Source organism: Salmo salar, chromosome ssa13, assembly GCF_905237065.1.
Source record: "Salmo salar chromosome ssa13, Ssal_v3.1, whole genome shotgun sequence".
Classification (NCBI taxonomy): Eukaryota; Metazoa; Chordata; class Actinopteri; order Salmoniformes; family Salmonidae; genus Salmo; species Salmo salar.
This window is the reverse complement of record NC_059454.1, coordinates 105,176,081-105,200,959: the sequence shown is the minus strand read 5'-3', so window position 1 is coordinate 105,200,959 and position 24,879 is coordinate 105,176,081. Positions and strand designations below refer to the sequence as shown.

The 24,879-nt window shown below is 44.8% G+C and overlaps 1 protein-coding gene across 1 annotated transcript in view; it reads right to left on the bottom strand.

Moving 5' to 3' along the window:
• Positions 1-23,883, bottom strand: part of hcn1 (hyperpolarization activated cyclic nucleotide-gated potassium channel 1) — a 173,524-nt gene extending 149,641 nt beyond the window's left edge. The window contains exons 1-2 of the mRNA XM_014138939.2: positions 23,376-23,883; positions 8,810-9,233 (exon numbers count right to left, since the gene is read on the bottom strand). Of these exons, the coding sequence (XP_013994414.2) occupies positions 8,810-9,233; positions 23,376-23,740 (789 nt within the window). The 5' untranslated portion in view covers positions 23,741-23,883. The remainder of the gene's footprint in view (positions 1-8,809; positions 9,234-23,375) is intronic.
• Between the last annotated feature and the right edge of the window lie 996 nt (positions 23,884-24,879).

The following is a 24,879-nucleotide window of genomic DNA, read 5'->3' as shown; positions in this document are numbered from 1 at the left end:
CATACCTATCCTGTGACTCACCTTACCCCATACCTGTCCTGCGACTCACCTAACCCCATATCTGTCCTGGGACTCACCTTACCCCATACCTATCCTGTGACTCACCTTACCCCATACCTGTCCTGCGACTCACCTAACCCCATATCTGTCCTGGGACTCACCTTACCCCATATCTGTCCTGTGACTCACCTAACCCCATACCTGTCCTGTGACTCACCTGACCCCATACCTGTCCTGCGACTCACCTTACCCCATACCTGTCCTGGGACTCAACCTGACCCCATACCTGTCCTGCGACTCACCTGACCCCATACCTGTCCTGCGACTCACCTTACCCCATACCTGTCCTGCGACTCATCTTACCCCATACCTGTCCTGGGACTCACCTTACCCCATACGTGTCCTGCGACTCACCTTACACCATACCTGTCCTGGGACTCACCTTACCCCATACCTGTCCTGGGACTCACCTTACCCCATACCTGTCCTGGTACTCACCTTACACCATACCTGTCCTGCGACTCATCTTACCCAATACCTGTCCTGGGACTCACATTACCCCATACGTCTCCTGCAACTCACCTTACCCCATACCTGTCCTGGGACTCATCTTACCTCATACCTGGTCTGAACTTAACAATGATCTGAACCAATTGTAACCTACTCCAGTTCAATACTGCTTTGCTCTCTCTCTCTGTTCAGGATGTCCCTCTTCTGTTGCCAGCCATTGAACTAGATACAGTACACAGGTCAGTTGGCTCACATTCTCCTCTTCTAAGATCAATTACCAACCTGCTAAGTCATGAATCACTAAGGCTCAGGCCACCTCTCTTCCCTCAGGTAGACAGAGGGTTTCTTAAAGAGAGGGTGACAGGCCTCTTAAAGAGACAGGGTAATTGGCTGCTTTAAAGATGCACGGTGATTGTTGACACTGTAATTTAACGCATCAGTTGACCAGGATCCCTGGCGTAACCTTTACAATGTAGGTAGGCAATTGGAGAAAATATATATGGGTTGAAAAAATTATTATACGGTCTGAGTTGAGCTATCAACCAGTTTACAGTTGAGATCCCCATTAATGTGGGCCTGACTATCAACCAGTTTACAGTTGAGATCCCCATTAATGTGGGCCTGACTATCAACCAGTTTACCGTTGAGATCCCCATTAATGTGGGCCTGACTATCAACCAGTTTACAGTTGAGATCCCCATTAATGTGGGCCTGACTATCAACCAGTTTACAGTTGAGATCCCCATTAATGTGGGCCTGACTATCAACCAGTTTACCGTTGAGATCCCATTAATGTGGGCCTGACTATCAACCAGTTTACAGTTGAGATCCCTATTAATGTGGGCCTGACTATCAACCAGTTTACCGTTAAATCATGTAGCTACCGTCTCTATCTCTATTCCTTCTAGTGCTGAATTGATGCTACCTTTAATTTAAAAACAATTATTTCACCTTTATTTAACCAGGTAGGCCAGTTGAGAACAAGTTCTCATTTACAACTGTGACCTGGCCAAGATAAAGCAAAGCAGTTTGACACATACAACAACACAGAGTTACACGTGGAGTAAAACAAACATACAGTCAATAACAAAGTAGAAAAGGTCTATATACAGTGTGTGCAAATGGAGTAAGATTTGGGAGGTAAGGCAATAAATAAATGGTATATGATTTATATAGGTGCAGTTTTATTATAATTTTACCTTTATTTAACTTAGCAAGTCAGTTAAGAACAAAATCTTATTTTCAATGACGGCCTAGGAACAACTGCCTTGTTCAGGGGCAGAACGACAGATTTTTACCTTGTCAACTTGGGGATTTGATCTTACAACCTTTTGGTTACTAGTCCAACGCTCTAACCACTAGGCTACCTGCCGCAACCAGATGGGATCTCACAAGCCCTATGATGGTGCTATGATCCAGCAGAGAGAAGACCAACCTGAGTCCCCGTGGTGGGGCTATGATCCAGCAGAGAGAAGACCAACCTGAGTCTCCGTGGTGGGGCTATGATCCGGTAGAGAGAGGACCAACCTGAGTCTCCGTGGTGGGGCTATGATCCGGTAGAGGGAGGACCAACCTGAGTCTCCGTGGTGGGGCTATGATCCGGTAGAGGGAGGACCAACCTGAGTCTCCGTGGTGGGGCTATGATCCGGTAGAGAGAGGACCAACCTGAGGCTCCGTGGTGGGGCTATGATCCGGTAGAGAGAGGACCAACCTGAGTCTCTGTGGTGGGGCTATGATCCGGTAGAGGGAGGACCAACCTGAGTCTCCGTGGTGGGGCTATGATCCGGTAGAGGGAGGACCAACCTGAGTCTCCGTGGTGGGGCTATGATCCGGTAGAGAGAGGACCAACCTGAGTCTCCGTGGTGGGGCTATGATCCGGTAGAAGGAGGACCAACCTGAGTCTCTGTGGTGGGGCTATGATCCGGTAGAGGGAGGACCAACCTGAGTCTCCGTGGTGGGGCTATGATCCGGTAGAAAGAGAACCAACCTGAGTCTCCGTGGTGGGGCTATGATCCGGTATAGGGAGGACCAACCTGAGTCTCCGTGGTGGGGCTATGATCCGGTAGAGGGAGGACCAACCTGAGTCTCCGTGGTGGGGCTATGATCCGGTAGAGAGAGGACCAACCTGAGTCTCCGTGGTGGGGCTATGATCCGGTATAGGGAGGACCAACCTGAGTCTCCGTGGTGGGGCTATGATCCGGTAGAGGGAGGACCAACCTGAGTCTCCGTGGTGGGGCTATGATCCGGTAGAGAGAGAGGACCAACCTGAGTCTCCGTGGTGGGGCTATGATCCGGTAGAGAGAGGACCAACCTGAGTCTCCGTGGTGGGGCTATGATCCGGTAGAGAGAGGACCAACCTGAGTCTCCGTGGTGGGGCTATGATCCGGTAGAGGGAGGACCAACCTGAGTCTCCGTGGTGGGGCTATGATCCGGTAGAGAGAGGACCAACCTGAGTCTCCGTGGTGGGGCTATGATCCGGTAGAGAGAGGACCAACCTGAGTCTCCGTGGTGGGGCTATGATCCGGTAGAGAGAGGACCAACCTGAGTCTCCGTGGTGGGGCTATGATCCGGTAGAGGGAGGACCAACCTGAGTCTCCATGGTGGGGCTATGATCCGGTAGAGAGAGGACCAACCTGAGTCTCCGTGGTGGGGCTATGATCCGGTAGAGAGAGGACCAACCTGAGTCTCCGTGGTGGGGCTATGATCCGGTAGAGAGAGGACCAACCTGAGTCTCCGTGGTGGGGCTATGATCCGGTAGAGGGAGGACCAACCTGAGTCTCCATGGTGGGGCTATGATCCGGTAGAGAGAGGACCAACCTGAGTCTCCGTGGTGGGGCTATGATCCGGTAGAGAGAGGACCAACCTGAGTCTCCGTGGTGGGGCTATGATCCGGTAGAGAGAGGACCAACCTGAGTCTCTGTGGTGGGGCTATGATCCGGTAGAGGGAGGACCAACCTGAGTCTCCGTGGTGGGGCTATGATCCGGTAGAGAGAGGACCAACCTGAGTCTCCGTGGTGGGGCTATGATCCGGTAGAAAGAGAACCAACCTGAGTCTCCGTGGTGGGGCTATGATCCGGTAGAGAGAGGACCAACCTGAGGCTCCGTGGTGGGGCTATGATCCGGTAGAGAGAGGACCAACCGTGATTTATTGTTGTCTCTACTTATTGCCTTTGTGCTGTTGTCTGTGTCCAATAATGTTTGTACCATGTTTTGTGTTGCTACCATGTTGGGCTGCTGCCATGTTGTATTTCTACCATGTTGTTGTCATGTTGTGTTGCTACCATGCTGTGTTATCATGTGTTGCTGCCATGCTATGTTGTTGTGTGGTGTCTCTCTTGTCGTGATGTGTGTTTTGTCCTATATTTTCATTTTTAATCCCAGCCCCCGTCACTGCAGGAGGCCTTTTGCCTTTTGGTAGGCCGTTATTTTAAATAAGAATTTGTTCTTAACTGACTTGGCTAGTTAAATAAAGGTTAAATAAATACTATTACTTGTAAACCAAAATAGTTTGAGATAAGTGGTTATGAGCCTTCCATCAGTCCCCTCCCTCTGAGGTCAGAGACCAGAGACAGGGGCGGCTCTTCCATCAGTCCCCTCCCTCTGAGGTCAGAGACAGCGGTGGCTCTTCCATCAGTTCCCTCTCTTCCTCTGAGGTCAGAGACCAGAGACAGCGGTGGCTCTTCCATCAGTCCCCTCTCTCCCTCTGAGGTCAGAGACCAGAGACAGCGGTGGCTCTTCCTTCAGTCCCCTCTTCCTCTGAGTTCAGAGACAGTGGCAGCTCTTCAATCTGTCCCCTTCCTCTGAGGTCAGAGACCAGAGACAGGGGCGGCTCTTCCTTCAGTCCCCTCTCTCCCTCTGAGTTCAGAGACCAGAGACAGTGGCAGCTCTTCAATCTGTCCCCTCCCTCTGAGGTCAGAGACCAGAGACAGAGGCGGCTCTTCCATCATTCCTCTCCCTCCCTCTGCAGTCAGACAGAGACAGTGGCAGCTCTTCCATCAGTCCCCTCTCTCCCTCTGAGGTCAGAGACCAGAGACAGAGGCGGCTCTTCCATCATTCCCCTCCCTCCCTCTGCAGTCAGATAGAGACAGTGGCAGCTCTTCCATCAGTTCCCTCTCCTCCTCTGAGGTAAGAGACCAGAGACAGTGGCAGCTCTTCCATCAGTCCCCTCTCCTCCTCTGAGGTAAGAGACCAGAGACAGTGGCAGCTCTTCCATCAGTTCCCTCTCCTCCTCTGAGGTAAGAGACCAGAGACAGTGGCAGCTCTTCCATCAGTCCCCTCCCTTCTCTGCTGTCAGAGACTGAGTGATATAATGGCCTAGCAACACCAGAGAGAGAAAAACACACAGGAAAATCTCACAAAGGCTAGTAAATATCTGCATTGCTGGCTTTTTGGGGCTTTAGGCTGGGTATCTGTGAAGCTCTTTGTGACAACTGCTGATGTAATAAGGGCTTTATAAAATAAATGTGATTGATTAATAAATAAATTACATAACACTAATATGTTGAGACATGCAGAGATATTCTGAGGCTGTAGTGGCTACACAGCATTCTTAAGGAATCAGTGGCTGGCTGCTCAGTCTACAGAGACTGTTCTAATGGATAATGAAGAGAATAACACTGTCTGGCTTGTGTTTCTCTCAGCCCCTGGTGAGATAAAGAGCTGTATCTGGCTCTGGTCTCTGACCTCAGAGGGAGGGAGGGAAGGAGAGAGGGGACTGTTGGAAGAGCTGCCACTGTCTATGACAGTAAAGGGAGGGAGTGGACTGATGGAAGAGCTGCCACTGTCAATGAAATTAAATTCAAAGGGCTTTACTGGCATGGGTAACATATTGTTACATTGCCAAAGCAAGTGAAATAGATAATACACTCACAAAAGTCCCAAAATAATAGAGACATTTCAAATGTCATATTATGTCTATACACAGTGTTGTAAGAATGTGAAAATATTTAAAGTACAAAAGGGAAAATAAATAAACATAAATATGTCTTGTATTTACAATGGTGGTTGCCCTTTTCTTGTGGCAACAGGTCACAAATATTGCTGCTGTGATGGCACACTGTGTTATATCAGCCAAATAGATATGGGAGTTTTTCAAAATTTGATTAGTTTTTTTCAAATTCTTTGTGGGTCTGTGTAATCTGAGGGAAATATGTGTCTCTAATATGGTCATACATTTGGCAGGAGGTTAGGAAGTGCAGCTCAGTTTCCACCTTATTTTGTGGGCACCTTATTTTGTGGGTTTCCACCTTATTTTGTAGCCTCTAAAGTCTGTACAAAGCTTTCCTTAGTTTTGGGTCAGCCACAGTGGTCAGGTATTCTGCCACTCTGTACTATATGTTTAGGGCCAAAAAGCATTCTAGTTTGCTCTATCTTTTGTTAAGTCTTTCCAATGTGTCAAGTAATTATCTTTTTGTTTTCTCATGATTCGGTTGGGTCTAATTGTGTTGCTGTCCTGGGGCTCTGTGGGGTGTGTTTGTGTTTGTGAACAGAGCCCCAGGACCAGCTTGCTTAGGGGACTCTTCTCCAGGTTCATCTCTCTGTAGGTGATGGCTTTGTTATGGAAGGTTTGGGAATTACTTCCTTTAAGGTGGTTGTAGAATTTAACGTCTCTTTTCTGGATTTTGATAATTAGCAGGTATTATCTTAATTCTGCTCTGCATGCATTATTTGGTGTTTTACTTTGTACACTGAGAGTCTCAATTTGGTGTTTTTCCCATCTGTCTATGGCAGTAGAGGGAGGGGACTGATATTTAACAGGCCAGACAGAGGAATGACAGGAATGCTGAGGAAAGTAGCTCCAGACTGCAGAAGGCCCTGGCTGCACCATCGAGACCTTTCGTAATCCAACAGAAAGGGTGTAATTTAATGACGGACTGCAGCGTTGGGCCATTGTGACAGCAGTGGGCTGTGTTTATCCCTTCGTTGTGTGGTTATCTACTGTGGGATGGATAACGCGTTACGACAGTTTGGTGTACGAATGACTGAGTGCCTACTCCCTTTTCCTCTGACAGGGTTGGATACTGGCTATGTCCCAAATGGCAAGCTGTTGCCTATATAGTGCACTATTTTTTAACCAGAGCCTTATGGGCACTATATAGGGCATAAGGGTAACATTTTTCAGACATAGACACAGTGTGTCGGTTTCTTTCACTCTCGGTTTATTCATCTGTTTATTTCGTCTGGTTACACCAAAATAACTATCTATTCCATACAGTGGGCCAAACAAGGGGGGGGGGAGAGAGAGAGAGAGAGAGAGAGAGGTTTGTCACTGCAATTTTGTATTATATTTGAATTATCAACCATCCGTGTAAAAACATGGAATATGATTTTCCGCTTCTAACGTCCTCTACCATGCAATGGTGTTGTTCCTATGCCAGGCACAGCTGTGTAAACTGTATTATGTGGACTACACATTTCAGCCTGTGCCAGAAATGAACCATCTAGAGGTTAGACCTTGGCAACAGCACAGGAGCTGTACAGTTTGAGCCAGCAGGTCTAGCGGGTCTCTGGTTGAATCAGACATGATGCAAATTGTGAAACACTTAATTGTGAAGGTAAGGAAAATAATGAAGTCATTGCTTGCTGAGAAAACAGCTGAGTATTAAAGAGGAGAGGAGAGCAGGAAGAGGAGGAGTGGTAGATAGAGGGAGAGGCGGAGCAGGAGGAGGAGCTACAGGGCAGTGGTAGATAGAGGGAGAGGCGGAGCAGGAGGAGGAGCTACAGGACAGTAGTGGTAGACAAAGGGAGAGGCGGAGCAGGAGGAGGAGCTACAGGGCAGTGGTAGACAGAGGGAGAGGCGGAACAGGAGGAGGGGCTACAGGGCAGTGGTAGACAGAGGGAGAGGCGGAGCAGGAGGAGGAGCTACAGGACAGTAGTGGTAGATAGAGAGAGAGGTGGAGCAGGAGGAGGAGCTACAGGACAGTGGTAGATAGAGGGAGAGGCGGAGCAGGAGGAGGAGCTACAGGGCAGTGGTAGACAGAGGGAGAGGCGGAGCAGGAGGAGGAGCTACAGGACAGTAGTGGTAGACAGAAGGAGAGGCGGAGCAGGAGGAGGAGCTACAGGACAGTGGTAGACAGAGGGAGAGGCGGAGCAGGAGGAGGAGCTACAGGGCAGTGGTAGACAGAGGGAGAGGCGGAGCAGGAGGAGGAGCTACAGGGCAGTGGTAGACAGAGGGAGAGGCGGAGCAGGAGGAGGAGCTACAGGGCAGTGGTAGACAGAGGGAGAGGCGGAGCAGGAGGAGGAGCTACAGGACAGTAGTGGTAGACAGAGGGAGAGGCGGAGCAGGAGGAGGAGCTACAGGACAGTAGTGGTAGACAGAGGGAGAGGCGGAGCAGGAGGAGGAGCTACAGGACAGAAACATTACATTAGATTATATAAACTGCATCATCAATGCCGCATCAGGAGTATTAGGTTGTTTGCTTGTCTGGACAGTCAATGCAACATTACATTTGGAACCATTTGGAATGACAATACTTGGGTCATACCTTTAGTAAGCTAAATTAAGCCAATGGAAGGTGCTAGACAGGTTTGTAATGCATGAATGTCTGAGCACAAAGCTTATTGGCACAGAATCTCCGGTCTGTGAATTTGCTTTTGACCTCATTGAGGTCTCCCATTTTCAAATGTCACTGCGGGAGCATCATATCAGCTTTCTGGCAAATGATCATAGTTTGCACATTTTGTACATTCATGTTGATCAGTTGATCAATCTGCTGAATAAAGGAATGATAGGGAGAGTATTACCAGCTGGTTAACGGGAGCGAGTGACTCATAGTGAAGTGAAACAGCTCAATAAGAGGGTAATGAGTTACAATCATTCTCTCTCTTTCTCGCTCTCTCTTTCTCTCTCTACCTCCCACTGTTTAGTGGCAGTTGGCATTCTTCCTGTTTAAGGGACCGAGAAGAAGAGAGCACTTTCTGAAGGAATTCACTAACCCGCTACCTTTTTCTGGCCTCTTTTACTGTCATATGGATTTCAAATGTCTCCGAAGTGAAAGTGACAGTGTCAGTTATGTTAATGTGCAGATAGTCAGTATTTGGATAATGAGAGTTGGTCTGTTACAGACTACGGGGAGAAAATAGAGAGAAAATAGGGCTTTGGGGTTTCGTCGTGACCTTTGACATTCTGGTAGAGACACAAATACAAACATGCATGGTGGCACTCTCTCTCGTGACCTTTTTCCTCCCTCATACACCCATGAACACATTAAGGTGAGTACACACACACACACACGAACGAAAACACACGCACGCACACACACACACACACACACACACACTTTTTTACTGCATCTCTTACCTCCTCCCACTGGTGTATGTATCTGATGAGTCGGGAAAGTCTCAGTAGCCTCAGAAGAGACAGAATCTTAGTAAACCTCACGATCCTCAGCGCCCTCGCCGTCTTGTACACTTCTGAGTCAAACCCCTTTTCCACTATTAGAAATATATAATCCACTGGGATGGACGAGAGGAAGTCGACCACAAACCAGCTCTTCAGGTAGTTCATCTTTATGACCTTGGGGTCCAGGATGATCTCGGAGCTCTCCTCGTTGACGATCCCCGTGCGGAAGTTCATGACCAGATCCACGAGGAAGATGGTGTCTGATGCTACGTTGAATATTAGCCAGGTGGTGGTGGTCTGCTCCGAGAAGAAGGTTATTCCTACAGGAATGATGATCAGGTTCCCCATCATCATGACCAGCATTACCAAGTCCCAGTAGAACCTAGAACAGACAGAGAAAGGATTAACAAATCATATTAGAACAAACAGGACACATACTGTACTGTACCAGTAGAACCTAGAACAAACAGGACACATACTGTACTGTACCAGTAGAACCTAGAACAAACAGGAAACATACTGTACCAGTAGAACCTAGAACAAACAGGAAACATACTGTACCAGTAGAACCTAGAACAAACAGGAAACATACTGTACCAGTAGAACCTAGTACAAACAGGAAACATACTGTACCAGTAGAACCTAGAACAAACAGGAAACATACTGTACCAGTAGAACCTAGAACAAACAGGACACATACTGTACTGTACCAGTAGAACCTAGAACAAACAGGAAACATACTGTACTGTACCAGTAGAACCTAGAACAAACAGGAAACATACTGTACCAGTAGAACCTAGAACAAACAGGACACATACTGTACTGTACCAGTAGAACCTAGAACAAACAGGACACATACTGTACCAGTAGAACCTAGAACAAACAGGAAACATACTGTACTGTACCAGTAGAACCTAGAACAAACAGGAAACATACTGTACTGTACCAGTAGAACCTAGAACAAACAGGACACATACTGTACTGTACCAGTAGAACCTAGAACAAACAGGAAACATACTGTACCAGTAGAACCTAGAACAAACAGGACACATACTGTACTGTACCAGTAGAACCTAGAACAAACAGGACACATACTGTACCAGTAGAACCTAGAACAAACAGGACACATACTGTACTGTACCAGTAGAACCTAGAACAAACAGGAAACATACTGTACTGTACCAGTGGAACCTAGAACAAACAGGACACATACTGTACTGTACCAGTAGAACCTAGAACAAACAGGAAACATACTGTACCAGTAGAACCTAGAACAAACAGGACACATACTGTACTGTACCAGTAGAACCTAGAACAAACAGGACACATACTGTACTGTACCAGTAGAACCTAGAACAAACAGGACACATACTGTACCAGTGGAACCTAGAACAAACAGGACACATAATGTACTGTACCAGTAGAACCTAGAACAAACAGGACACATACTGTACCAGTAGAACCTAGAACAAACAGGACACATAATGTACTGTACCAGTAGAACCTAGAACAAACAGGACACATACTGTACCAGTAGAACCTAGAACAAACAGGACACATACTGTACCAGTAGAACCTAGAACAAACAGGACACATAATTTACTGTACCAGTAGAACCTAGAACAAACAGGACACATACTGTAGTGTACCAGTAGAACCTAGAACAAACAGGAAACATTTTTTTAAAATGGAATCAAACGAGGCATTGCTAGCGCCATGTACCTAGCACTTTAATATCAACTGAGCCACACAGAGACATACAGTACATGGCTGGATGCATGGTTGGATACATGGTTGGATACATGGCTGGATGCATGGTTGGATGCATGGCTGGATACATGGCTGGATGCATGGCTGGATGCATGGCTGGATGCATGGTTGGATGCATGGTTGGATGCATGGTTGGATGCATGGCTGGATGCATGGCTGGATGCATGGTTGGATGCATGGTTGGATACATGGCTGGATGCATGGCTAGATGCATGGCTGGATACATGGCTGGATGCATGGTTGGATGCATGGCTGGATGCATGGCTGGATAAATGACTGGATAAATGGCTGGATGCATGGCTGGATGCATGGCTGGATGCATGGTTGGATGCATGGCTGGATGCATGGTTGGATGCATGGCTGGATGCATGGCTGGATGCATGGCTGGATGCATGGTTGGATGCATGGCTGGATGCATGGCTGGATGCATGGCTGGATACATGGCTGGATGCATAGCTGGATGCATGGCTAGATGCATGGCTGGATGCATGGCTGGATGCATGGCTGGATGCATGGTTGGATGCATGGCTGGATACATGGCTAGATGCATGGCTGGATACATGGCTGGATGCATGGTTGGATGCATGGTTGGATGCATGGCTGGATGCATGGCTGGATGCATGGCTAGATGCATGGCTGTACTGTATACACAATAGTGAAATCTGCGTGGGTGTGAATACACTATGCCTGTATGCCTTAACCCAGACATCATCCATAAACAGAGGCTGGATAGAGGACAATCTGACTCTACTAACATTACAGCACAGGGGGTTGGTGGCACCTTAATTGGGGATGATGGGCTCGTGGTAATGGCTGGAGCAGAATAAGTGGAATGGTATCAAATACTCTGTGAGGTCTCTGTGATGTCTCTCTGACGTCTCTGTGAGGTCTCTGTGAGGTCTCTGTGAGGTCTCTGTGAGGTCTATGGGACATTTCTCTGTGGAATATCACTTCAAAACTGGCGATACGAAAAGCACAACAGGCATAACTGAATCTGCAAGCCCACACATGGAGTCTTCTACGTTGAGACTCTGTTTTATCTCTCTGGGGGCTGGGTGGGTATGGAAAACGTTTTGAAACAGAGTGAAGCATGGAAGGTACTCTCCAAACTTTGTCCAATAAGAAATGTTTCATTTTTGTTTTCTTTGCTAAAACGTTTTGCTTACCCGGTGCCCTACTGACCACTGATCCCTACTGAACAATGTGCCCTACTTAACACTGCACCCTACTGAACACTGATCCCTACTGAACACTGTGCCCTACTTAACACTGCACCCTACTGAACACTGTTCCCTACTGAACACTGCACCCTACTGAACACTGCACCCTACTTAACACTGCACCCTACTGAACCCTGATCCCTACTGAACACTGTGCCCTACTTAACACTGCACCCTACTGAACACTGTTCCCTACTGAACACTGCACCCTACTGAACACTGCACCCTACTGAACACTGCACCCTACTGAACACTGTTCCCTACTGAACACTGCACCCTACTGAACACTGCACCCTACTTAACACTGCACCCTACTGAACACTGATCCCTACTGAACACTGCGCCCTACTTAACACTGTGCCCTACTGAACACTGATCCCTACTGAACACTGCACCCTACTTAACACTGCACCCTACTTAACACTGTGCCCTACTTAACACTGCACCCTACTGAACACTGTTCCCTACTGAACACTGCACCCTACTGAACACTGTTCCCTACTGAACACTGCACCCTACTGAACACTGCACCCTACTTAACACTGCACCCTACTGAACACTGATCCCTACTAAACACTGATCCCTACTGAACACTGCGCCCTACTTAACACTGTGCCCTACTGAACACTGATCCCTACTGAACACTGCACCCTACTTAACACTGCACCCTACTGAACACTGCACCCTACTGAACACTGTTCCCTAATGAACACTGTTCCCTACAGAAAACTGTGCCCTACAGTAAACTGTGCCCTACTGAACACTGTTTCCTACTGAACACTGTGCCCAACAGAAAACTGTGCCCTACTGAACACTGTTCCCTACTGAATACTGTGCCCTACTGAATGCAAACCTCCTCCATATTCTAGTCTGTGTTGATGTGTCTGTCTGTCTTCCGATCAGAGAAGCCACAAATGATCTATGATGGGGTGCCCAGCCGGCTGGGCCGAGGGAGTCTGATCGTCAAACATTCACAAAATGTCCTGCTGGGCTAGGCCTAATGATAAGGCCGTTCCATCTCATCCATGGCACTAAAATAGATGCTTTCCAGAATCCTATCTCGTGCTTATAACTGTCCGGTGACGCCCGTCGATGTCGATGCTCGGCTGGACTGGGGCTACGTCCCAAATGGCACCCTATTCCCTATGTCATACACTACTTCCAACCAGAGTCCTATGAGCCCTGGTTGAAAGTAGTCCACTATATAAGGAACAGGGTTTGATTTGGAGGTGCACTCTGCGGGCTGTAATGGATCTGCTTAAATAAAGCAAGCAGCAGACAGTGGTTGAGTCCTTGCTTTATAAATATCTGAAGATCATGTGTCAGGTAATTGTCTGCACTTCAGCTAAACGGTCATTTCGCTGGGTTAATAATAGACAGATTGCGATATTTATAAAACCAGACAAGGCATCTCTGATTTCTTATATGACTGGCAGTCAGGGTGGAATATTCTCACGTTGAGCTTGTTTGAAGCACCATGTCACAAATGTATAGAATTAGTCTGTCTGGGGGATTTCTAAATGTAAATTAAGACAGGCCAAATCACTGGGCAAATGTGAATGGTAAAAACCCTTGTGAGTTAAAAACAAGCACAAAATATGACATTTTGAGTGCCAGAAGTATTAAACGTGTTACATTACCAGTAAATATCGCCAATTAATCTCATTTATTTTGTCTCTGAGAGAGGTCATCTAGTCAGATTATAATTTCATCTAAGGCAACTCTCTAACCATCACATTTACTTATACATTTGAGTCATTTAGCAGACGCTCTTGTCCAGTAGTGAGTGCAAACATTTTCATCATTTTTTGTTTGTACTTGTCTGATCTTCCATCCCCAGAGAGCAGAACAGAAGAGCATTCAGCTAGGAAAAAGGCTGTGGAATGTTCAGATAGAAATATGTTAGGTAAAACAAACATGCCTCTCTCTGACATGTAGAATAAGGACTCATGCCAGCCCTATTCAATACATTTCTACCTGCAACATTTGCCTACTACACAATATTTGCCTACTACTGAACATGACACGGACCTCAACAAAGAGATCACATGGTAAAGAATTAGAATCCAGAATTACTACCTGTAGTCCATGACAAGGTCATTGTTTATGTACTCAACTGATAAACAAACAAATGGGGGCCATTTTAAATTTGACAACAATTTTCTCCCATTAGCCAGTGTGTTCCGCTGTTGCACCAAACAGAATGTAGATCTTGTAGTTATTCCAGAATGGTGTTGTTCTACATTCAATCCAATGACTAAGCAGCAACTGATGGAATTGTTCTGTGATGTACTGTAGCTACTGTATGTGTAAAAACACAGAGACCAGCACTGCTAATTGGGAAGCACCAGAGGGCATGAATTTGGTCAAGAGTAAGACACTGGCTGTGTCTGAAAAGGCACCCTGTTCACTATATAGCACACTGGTTTTGAACAGGGTCCATAGGGCTTTGCTCAAAGGTAGTGCACTATATAGGAAATAGGTGGGGTGCCATTTCGGACTGATCCATGGACTTGGGGAAATGGGAGACACTCTTTTGTTTACATCTTCCTTCGTTAGGCTACGTTAGGACACCTGTCCGATGTGGGTAAAAATAGAAGCTAGACCCAACCACATAAATAATAAATAACGAACCAAACAATTACACACCTCTAAAAATAGAATGTTTGCTTTAGTGTTGTTGTTGGAATCTGAAGATGTCCGAGTTTGATAACACAATTCTGCTGTGACATTATACGATTTAACGTTTTATTTTTATCAAAATATTGTGATTACAACCTATTTCAAATGACCTTCACTCAAGGTACAACAGTGCTGTTGGTGAGACTGTTGAGACTTATTGTAGTCAAGGATGACATTACTGCTACAAAGTAATAATCTCCTTCATTCGATCAATGCAACAAAAGATATTTGATTATCTTTTGTTAAAAAACGTAAATTAGAGTGAGAGCAGTGGCATTTTCATCAGGGTCAAATTATACAAGAAGGCCAAGCAGCAATGTCATGCTATCTGGACATGGTGCTATCTGGACATGGTGCTATCTGGACATGGTGCTATCTGGACATGGTGCTATCTGGACATGGTGCAATCTGGACATGGTGCTATCTGGACATGGTCATGCTATCTGGACATGGTGCTATCTGGACATGGTGCTATCTGGACATGGTGCAATCTGGACATGGTGCAATCTGGACATGGTGCAATCTGGACATGGTCATGCTATCTGGACATGGTCATGCTATCTGGACATGGTGCTATCTGGACATGGTGTTATCTGGACATGGTGCTATCTGGACATGGTGCAATCTGGACATGGTGCAATCTGGACATGGTGCAATCTGGACATGGTCATGCTATCTGGACATGGTCATGCTATCTGGACATGGTCATGCTATCTGGACATGGTGCTATCTGGACATGGTCATGCTATCAGGACATGGTGCTATCTGGACATGGTCATGCTATCTGGACATGGTGCAATCTGGACATGGTCATGCTATCTGGACATGGTCATGCTATCTGGACATGGTCATGCTATCTGGACATGGTGCTATCTGGACATGGTCATGCTATCAGGACATGGTGCTATCTGGACATGGTCATGCTATCTGGACATGGTCATGCTATCTGGACATGGTGCTATCTGGACATGGTGCTATCTGGACATAGTCATGCTATCTGGACATGGTCATGCTATCTGGACATGGTCATGCTATCTGGACATGGTGCAATCTGGACATGGTGCTATCTGGACATGGTGCTATCTGGACATGGTCATGCTATCTGGACATGGTGCTATCTGGACATGGTCATGCTATCTGGACATGGTGCTATCTGGACATGGTGCTATCTGGACATGGTGCAATCTGGACATGGTGCTATCTGGACATGGTCATGCTATCTGGACATGGTCATGCTATCTGGACATGGTGCTATCTGGACATGGTCATGCTATCTGGACATGGTGCTATCTGGACATGGTGCTATCTGGACATGGTGCTATCTGGACATGGTGCTATCTGGACATAGTCATGCTATCTGGACATGGTCATGCTATCTGGACATGGTCATGCTATCTGGACATGGTCATGCTATCTGGACATGTTGCTATCTGGACATGTTGCTATCTGGACATGTTGCTATCTGGACATGGTCATGCTATCTGGACATGGTGCTATCTGGACATGGTCATGCTATCTGGACATGGACATTCTATCTGGACATGGTGTTATCTGGACATGGTGTTATCTGGACATGGTGTTATCTGGACATGGTGCTATCTGGACATGGTGCTATCTGGACATGGTGCTATCTGGACATGGTGCTACATGGACAAGGTGCTGTCTGGACATAGTCATGCTATCTGGACATGGTCATGCTATCTGGACATGGTCATGCTATCTGGACATGGTCATGCTATCTGGACATGGTCATGCTATCTGGACATGTTGCTATCTGGACATGTTGCTATCTGGACATGTTGCTATCTGGACATGTTGCTATCTGGACATCTTGCTATCTGGACATGGTCATGCTATCTGGACATGGTGCTATCTGGACATGGTCATGCTATCTGGACATGGACATTCTATCTGGACATGGTGTTATCTGGACATGGTGCTATCTGGACATGGTGCTACATGGACAAGGTGCTGTCTGGACATGGTGCTATCTGGACATGGTGCTATCTGGACATGGTGCTATCTGGACATGGTGCTATATGGACAAGGTGCTGTCTGGACATGGTGCTATCTGGACATGGTCATGCTATCTGGACATGGTGCTATCTGGACATGGTGCTATCTGGACATGGTCATGCTAACTTGACTTGGTCATGCTAACTGGACATGGACATGCTATCTGGACATGGTTCTATCTGGACATGGTTATATATGGACATGGTCATGCTAACTGGACATGGTGCTATCTGGACATGGTGCTATCTGGACATGGCCTTGCTATCTGGACATGGTCATGCTATCTGGACATGGTCATGCTATCTGGACATGGTTCTATCTGGACATGGTTATATATGGACATGGTCATGCTATCTGGACATGGTGCTATCTGGATATGGTGCTATCTGGACATGGTCATGCTATCTGGACATGGTCATGCTATCTGGACATGGTCATGCTATCTGGACATGGTCATGCTATCTGGACATGGTGCTATCTGGACATGGTCATGCTATCTGGACATGATCATGCTATCTGGACATGGTCATGCTATCTGGACATGGTGCTATCTGGACATGGTCATGCTATCTGGACATGGTGCTATCTGGACATGGTCATGCTATCTGGACATGGTGCTATCTGGACATGGTCATGCTATCTGGACATGGTGCTATCTGGACATGGTGCTATCTGGACATAGTCATGCTATCTGGACATGGTCATGCTATCTGGACATGGTCATGCTATCTGGACATGGTCATGCTATCTGGACATGGTCATGCTATCTGGACATGTTGCTATCTGGACATGTTGCTATCTGGACATGTTGCTATCTGGACATTGTCATGCTATCTGGACATGGTCATGCTATCTGGACATGGTCACGCTAAAAGAAAGAAAGAAGATAGAAGCTTTTCTCTAAAAGAACTAACGTTGGTCTACAACAGGCCAAGCATGAGACCCTTTCTGAAATCTATAAATAATTGATATTACTAACCAGCCATTAATCTTTAATCAGCCTCAGTATTAAGAATGTTTGGAGATTGAGTTCCAGATGCATTTTGAAGCTATACAAAGCAGTCCTGAACGGTGTTGTCTTTTATTCATGGGTGGACTGTTGTTGCTTTCATTTTCATTATAATGTCACATTGTTGTTGTGGTCATAAAACATATTTGGAACCATTTTTAGACTGTTGTGGTGGCCTTTTTTCATTATAAAGTCGCAAAATAAACTGGGTCTTATGTCCCCAAAAAAACGGTACAACAGAAAGTCTGCAACAACAAAAACAAGGTACTCCTTTTGTGTTGTGAACCATAAAAAGCTATTGGAAACCCAACTACAGTAGGACAGGTAACCTAGTGCTTAGAGCGTTGGGACAAATAACCAAAAGGTTGAATCCCCGAGCCGACAAGGTGAAAAAATCTGTCCATGTGCCCTTGAGCAAGGCGCTTAACCCTAATTGCTCCTGTAAGTCGCTCTGGATAAGACTGTCAGCTAAATGACTAACATGTACTAGAGAGGGGCTCCATCCGATTACATGTCTAAATGATGCAGCAGCCAGACAGTACATCAGTCTAATTCTGGGAACACAGCAGAGAAATTGAATAACAACAAAGACAAAGTCCCTGAAATGATCTGATGAAAAAAAAAGAAGGGATTTAACTTTGAAGCGGATACAGACAGGAGGATTTGAGCCAAACAACAAGAGCACCCTTGCCATCCTGCCATCCAGGACCTATATAATATGCGGTGTCAGAGGAAAGCCCAAAAAATTGTCTGAGATTCCAGTCACCCAGGTCATAGACTGTTTTCTCTGCTACCGCACTGCAAGCGGTACCGTAGCGCCAAGTCTAGGACCAAAAGGCTCCTTAACAGCTTCTTCCCCCAAGCCATAAGACTGCTGAACAATTAATCAACTGACAACCAGACTATTTACAATGACGACCCCCCCCCCCCCATTTGTCTTGTACACTGCTGCTACTCTCTATTTATTCTCTATGCATAGTCACTTCACCCCTACCTACATGTACAAATAACCTCTAACCTGTTCCCCAGCACACTGACTCGCTACCAGTACCCCCTGTATATAGCCTCGTTGTTGTTTTTATATTGTGTTACTTTTTATACTTTTTTACTTTAGTCTATTTAGTAAAGATTTTCTTCTTCTTGAACTGCACTGTTGGTTAAGGGCTTGTAAGTTAGCATTTCACAGTAAGGTCTACACTTGTTGTATTCGGCTCATGTGACAAATAAAGTTGGATTTGATTTAATTTGATATCCAACACATCCGGTGTACATGACAGTAAAACATATTTTGCTTTTGTTTAAATAGAATAGCAGCTTAGTCAAGTATAGAATAGCAGTGTAGCCAGGTATAGAATAGAAGTGTAGCCAGCTATATAATAGAAGTGTAGCCAGGTATAGAATAGAAGTGTAGCCAGGTATAGAATAGACGTGTAGCCAGGTATAGAATAGAAGTGTAGCCAGGTATAGAATAGACGTGTAGCCAGGTATAGAATAGAAGTGTAGCCAGGTATAGAATAGTTGTGTAGCCAGTATATAATAGAAGTGTAGCCAGGTATAGAATAGAAGTGTAGCCAGGTATAGAATAGAAGTGTAGCCAGGTATAGAATAGAAGTGTAGCCAGGTATAGAATAGAAGTGTAGCCAGGTATAGAATAGAAGTGTAGCCAGGTATAGAATAGCAGTGTAGCCAGGTATAGAATAGAAGTGTAGCCAGGTATAGAATCGAAGTGTAGCCAGGTATAGAATAGACGTGTAGCCAGGTATAGAATAGACGTGTAGCCAGGTATATAATAGAAGTGTAGCCAGGTATAGAATAGACGTGTAGCCAGGTATAGAATAGAAGTGTAGCCAGGTATAGAATAGAAGTGTAGCCAGGTATAGAATAGACGTGTAGCCAGGTATAGAATAGAAGTGTAGCCAGGTATAGAATAGAAGTGTAGCCAGGTATAGAATAGATGTGTAGCCAGGTATAGAATAGAAGTGTAGCCAGGTATAGAATAGAAGTGTAGCCAGGTATATAATAGAAGTGTAGCCAGGTATAGAATAGACGTGTAGCCAGGTATAGAATAGAAGTGTAGCCAGGTATAGAATAGAAGTGTAGCCAGGTATAGAATAGAAGTGTAGCCAGGTATAGAATAGAAGTGTAGCCAGGTATAGAATAGACGTGTAGCCAGGTATAGAATAGAAGTGTAGCCAGGTATAGAATAGCAGTGTAGCCAGGTATAGAATAGCAGTGTAGCCAGGTATAGAATAGAAGTGTAGCCAGGTATAGAATAGAAGTGTAGCCAGGTATAGAATATCCATACAATTCTGAATTGGAGCCAGGAATACAAAGTAGGCTTACAGCATTGGTGTAGAATAGCCACTCAATTATATAAGCCAGGGCCAAGAAGGAAGAGCTCTGCTCTGGCATTGTTTATGGCCTTCTCTCTTTACATTGACAAGATAACACATCACTGTGATGTAGAGCCCAGTGGAAGGTGTTATGAATGAGCAAGGCTATAGAGCAAACTGCTGAACCCCTGTCATGTGACAAGGGAGGTGACCATTTGAGGACATTGTAAAAGGGAGTCAAGGTTTCCATTCAATCATCTTGGTATAAAACAAGGCATTTGCATTCTCTTTAGTCAAGTGCGAGCAAAGATTCTAATAAATTGTAGCCAATACATTGAAGCTAGTCAAAAATTGAAGTCGTTTTATAACTTTACAGGCTTGAATCTTTCAAATGATCTCTATTAATGAGACAGTTATCTAATTATTATTCGTTAATAAGCAGTCATGTATATCACCTGATTGGTGCAAATATGCCCTGTGTGTCTGCTATTCCAGAACAGGTTGACCATGTTACATAATTGTTGTGGGGCCCTGCTGTAGCCTAAAGTAAGCTCATTGACTGACATGTAGTAGTTATAATCCTAGCTAACCTTCTTTCTACAATCTAATGACACACCGTTCTGGAATACGACCGACCACTGTGACCCCGCCCTATTTGCAACGCAAGGAATGTGTTTATCCTACCTTTCAAACGACAATAACATGTGAGTTTTTATTTTGATGACAGCCAATATTTATATGAGACGATAAGGGGTATCCTAAAGCTGTGGACAGTGTTTAAAAAATAAATAAATAATAATCACAAAATATCTCATAATCAGGGTTGAAAGTAGCCTAAGCTGGTTTGGGTCCGGTATGGAGTATACCAGCAAAATAAATAGTTGGGATACGCCATACCCGTTAAACATGCGCCTATCACAATAATTAAAACATAGATTCCAAGAAATGTGTAGGCTATTATACTATTTATCATTACCGCATGTCAGTCGCATGAAAAATATGTGAATAGACTTGAAAACTTGCGGAATGTTAATTTTGTCTCGGGAACAGAATTGGAGAAATATGATTAATTTCTTTCAGCATCTTGAGAGAATGCGGATACGCGCTTAGGTATCATATTATTATATCATTACTTTCAGCAACATAAAAACGGGCTATATTTAGTTTTCACCCACATAAACTATACATCCAAGACGAACTGAAATACTACCAGAAACATGTTGGATCATTTTCATAAGTTTTTGTTTCCTTAAAACTGGTCAAACTGATGTCATTTGGAAATGTTGCACGGAAAAACTCCCTGCTCCTTAAACGTCCTCACTCCGTGAGAGAAGCAGAAATGAATCTATCAATTTATGTATGACATTATTCTGGTGAGCAAGGCGTAATTTTGTATTCTAGACAAGCATCAAGTAATGACAGAAGAGAAGCTGCATGTACCTAATTATAGACAACTTGACTAACAAATACCCTTCCAAATGTCGGTAATTATAAGCAGAAACATATCTAGGCCTAAATTAGGCTTAAAAGCTATTTGACAAGTCTGTAATATTAGATCCATAGAGATATGACTAAATTAATAGGGATTATATATGTAATTATATGATTAGGCCCATAAAATAAATATATTTTTAAAAGGCTCGTACTGGGAAGAAATTTCATCTCCTTCACCCCTGCTCATAAACAGCATAATGTGTGTAGTAGTAAGATAGCAGACGCTATCTCGTCTCCAGTGTAGAGTAGCATGTCAGCACCATGGACAGCGACGAGTTAGATTTAACCGAGTCACCATAAAATTCCAACACACTACTAGATTATTAGATTAGTATTAGGTTATTATTAATACTGTAGATTATTTGAGAAGGCGATGGGCTATGTCAGGTCCACACAGTGCAGAGTTGCATTTCATCAACATGGACAGCGACGAGTTAAACTCGGCCGATTCAACGTGAAGTCCCAGCTCGCTACTGACTGGAACAAAGGGGAGTCACCTCACCATCCATCCAACTCTAGCAGGGGACACGGATGGAAGGGAAGGCACAGCCAACTATGCCGTGTTTGATTTGTGAATTTAAAACGTAGCCTATTGGATATGGGAACACTCGCATCTGACATTATTGCAATGCATTTACATACACGTCAATGTTCAGGAAGTGTAGATGAGTGTAGATATATATATCTTGAAATGACACTGCAATGTTTAAACAACACACAATACAAAGCTGGGCTGTTACTGAACAAACGAGGCAGATTATGAAAGCTTCCATTTGGCCACTGGGTATCATTTTACCTTGTCAGGCGATGTGAAGATTCATTAATTCTCTCAAACAACATTCGACTGACTTACATTTCCCAAAATAAGAATGATATATTTATTTGCAGCATTCAATCAGGCTCATTCTGTTATTCATGTCAATGCGCAGTGTTAGGTCGGTTCTATGCAGTCAGAAAAAATGTCTGAGACAGTCAGTCAGTGTACGCGTGATGATCCATGCACGGCAATAGTTGCAAAGAAATAATACAAATATTTATGACGTAATGTCTACACAAGCCCATTAACCACTTATCTCAAACTTTATCCAATTTAAGTCCTTAAACAAATAAACCAATCAGCTTTATCATACGAGGGATCGTTGTAATGGGTTTATAGCTCCCTAAAAACAAATAGGCAAATTCCATCATGTTTATTTCTGCGCAGTTCTCCTTAGATTTATGTTTGATGGACGTGTATCCCACGTCAGAGCATTTTGCATTCTATTTTCTGTACATTATTCACGGTTTTACAGGCGGGCTCCGTTTAACTGTTCAAATGCCGGGTGTTTGAATTCATGCCTTCCCTTGTTATTCACTTGTTAATTTTGATGCGGATAACCAATGTTTAATTATCTCTCTCTCCATCTCTCTCTCTCTCTCTCTCTCTCTCGCTCTCTCTCTCTCGCTCTCTCTCTATTCTCTGTGGTCGTTTCTCGATAAAATTTTACCGCATATGTATTTTTCTATCCAGAGGCCATCCTCAATGATCCTCCTCGTTTCATCATTGCAGGCAGAGCTACAACGATATGTTTTCATCCTTGATGTTCCTACTTTACTGTCATGTTAAACACAGGTAACGTCGCTTAGGCTATTATAGAACCGCATATGCCACAAGCAAGACTGCCTTATTGGTGTATTGTTGTGTGAACAATCAGCATTTGTGTATTTAACTCGTGACATTCACCATCCTTTTTCCAAGGACATTTCGTGGATTCATTTTTTTCTGTCTTCCACATTGGAATAATGCAAACATTGCAATGGAAAATATGAATATGATCACAATTCGATAGGTAAAACAATCAATGCCTCTATAATTGCCTCAATACAGAAACAAGATTAGCCTCTGCTTTGGGCGGTGCGTAACGCGCACTGATGACAGAGTGGATGTGCTGTCTTGCGGACCTGGCTCTGTGGGTGACGGCATGGGTAAAAAGCTGAGAAGATGACTTTCCACTCCTTACCTAAAATCGCTATAGGGATGAATGATCCAGTATCCAGCCGTCTGCACCCTTTCTTGCTCTTTCTCAACGGCTTTCTGACTGCCGAACATTCGCAGGGAGAACTTATTGACGCCGGGCTGCATCATCGCTCCAAATTGTCGCTGCATAAAGCCATGTCGATTTCCGGACCCGTCTATATCGTCGAACCCGACCAAGGCTTCCTCCCGGTCCCCCTTGAAGCCCACCGAGTTTCCATGGTCCCCTCCTTTCATGTTCTGGCTCCCCATATTATTCTTCTGTATCGAGTCTTGCCTTTGAAATACATTATTCCCATCTGCTTTCTCCCCTTCTTTGTTGCTGGAGAACGAATTTGATTTATCTTCCATGATTTTCACTAAAACGTACTGTCTCCAGGCTCGGGGCACACAGGCTACGCGCAAAACTCAAGAGGACCCGCTGTAAAGCGCTCCCGTGTTTCATTTGATGTCCTTCAACTGCTCGGCTCCGCTGCCTCCTTTGCAAATGCTGCAAACTGAGACCGACTTCTGGTGAACCTGACAGATCAGGTTTCCTGTGTTACCGCCATCTACCGACCGGACTGTATTTATTGTTCAAGCCCCTATCACGCTCGCGCAGCACTGCGGTTTAAGAGGCACACTGCCGGCTGCGGCTCGTGCACTTCATTTCCATAATGTGATTGATGATAGAGCTCTCTTTCCTCATCAGTTTAGTGAATAATATGACCATTCAGCACACGATGATATGAAGACAAAATGAGCCCCTCACTTAAATGACATATAATATATGAATATTTAATACTAGTTTTATCAACTCAATGCAGAATGCCTTGACAATTATTGTCTCAAAATGCATTTTGCTTTTCCACAGACTGACATCTATGTGTAAGCATTTACCCTGGTATTATTACCCAGTGATTTATGCATTCAAATCAAATGCCTTCATAATATTCACAGCACATCAGAGAGCATGCATGCTGTGATCATACACCACTCTGTGATGCTACATCTGTCATCATACATCACATAGAGCCTGTTGTATAGCCTTGTTCTTCAGCAGAGATGAGCTGTGGGAGAATGGCATGGCACTGTAGCCTACTGTCTGTCTGTTCAGCTATAGTCACCATATGTGTTAATCACACCTTTCAACAGTGGCGCAGTATGCTGTCAGATGGACACAGCTGGATATAAGCTATTCTCTGCTTTTTGCATTACATAGCAGACTAAAGGGTCAAATCAATTCAAATCTTATTGGTCACATACACATGGTTAGCAGATGTTATTGCGAGTGTAACGAAATACTTGTGCTTCTAGTTCCGACAGTGCAGCAATATCTAACAAGTAATATCTAACAATTCCACAACAAATACCTAACACACACAAATCTAAGTAAAGGAATGGAATAATATATAAATATAAAGATATGGATGAGCAATGTTAGAGCGTTCATGTGTGTCAAGCGTCTCAGAGTAGGAGTGCGGATTTAGAACAAGTCTTACCTTTTAGAT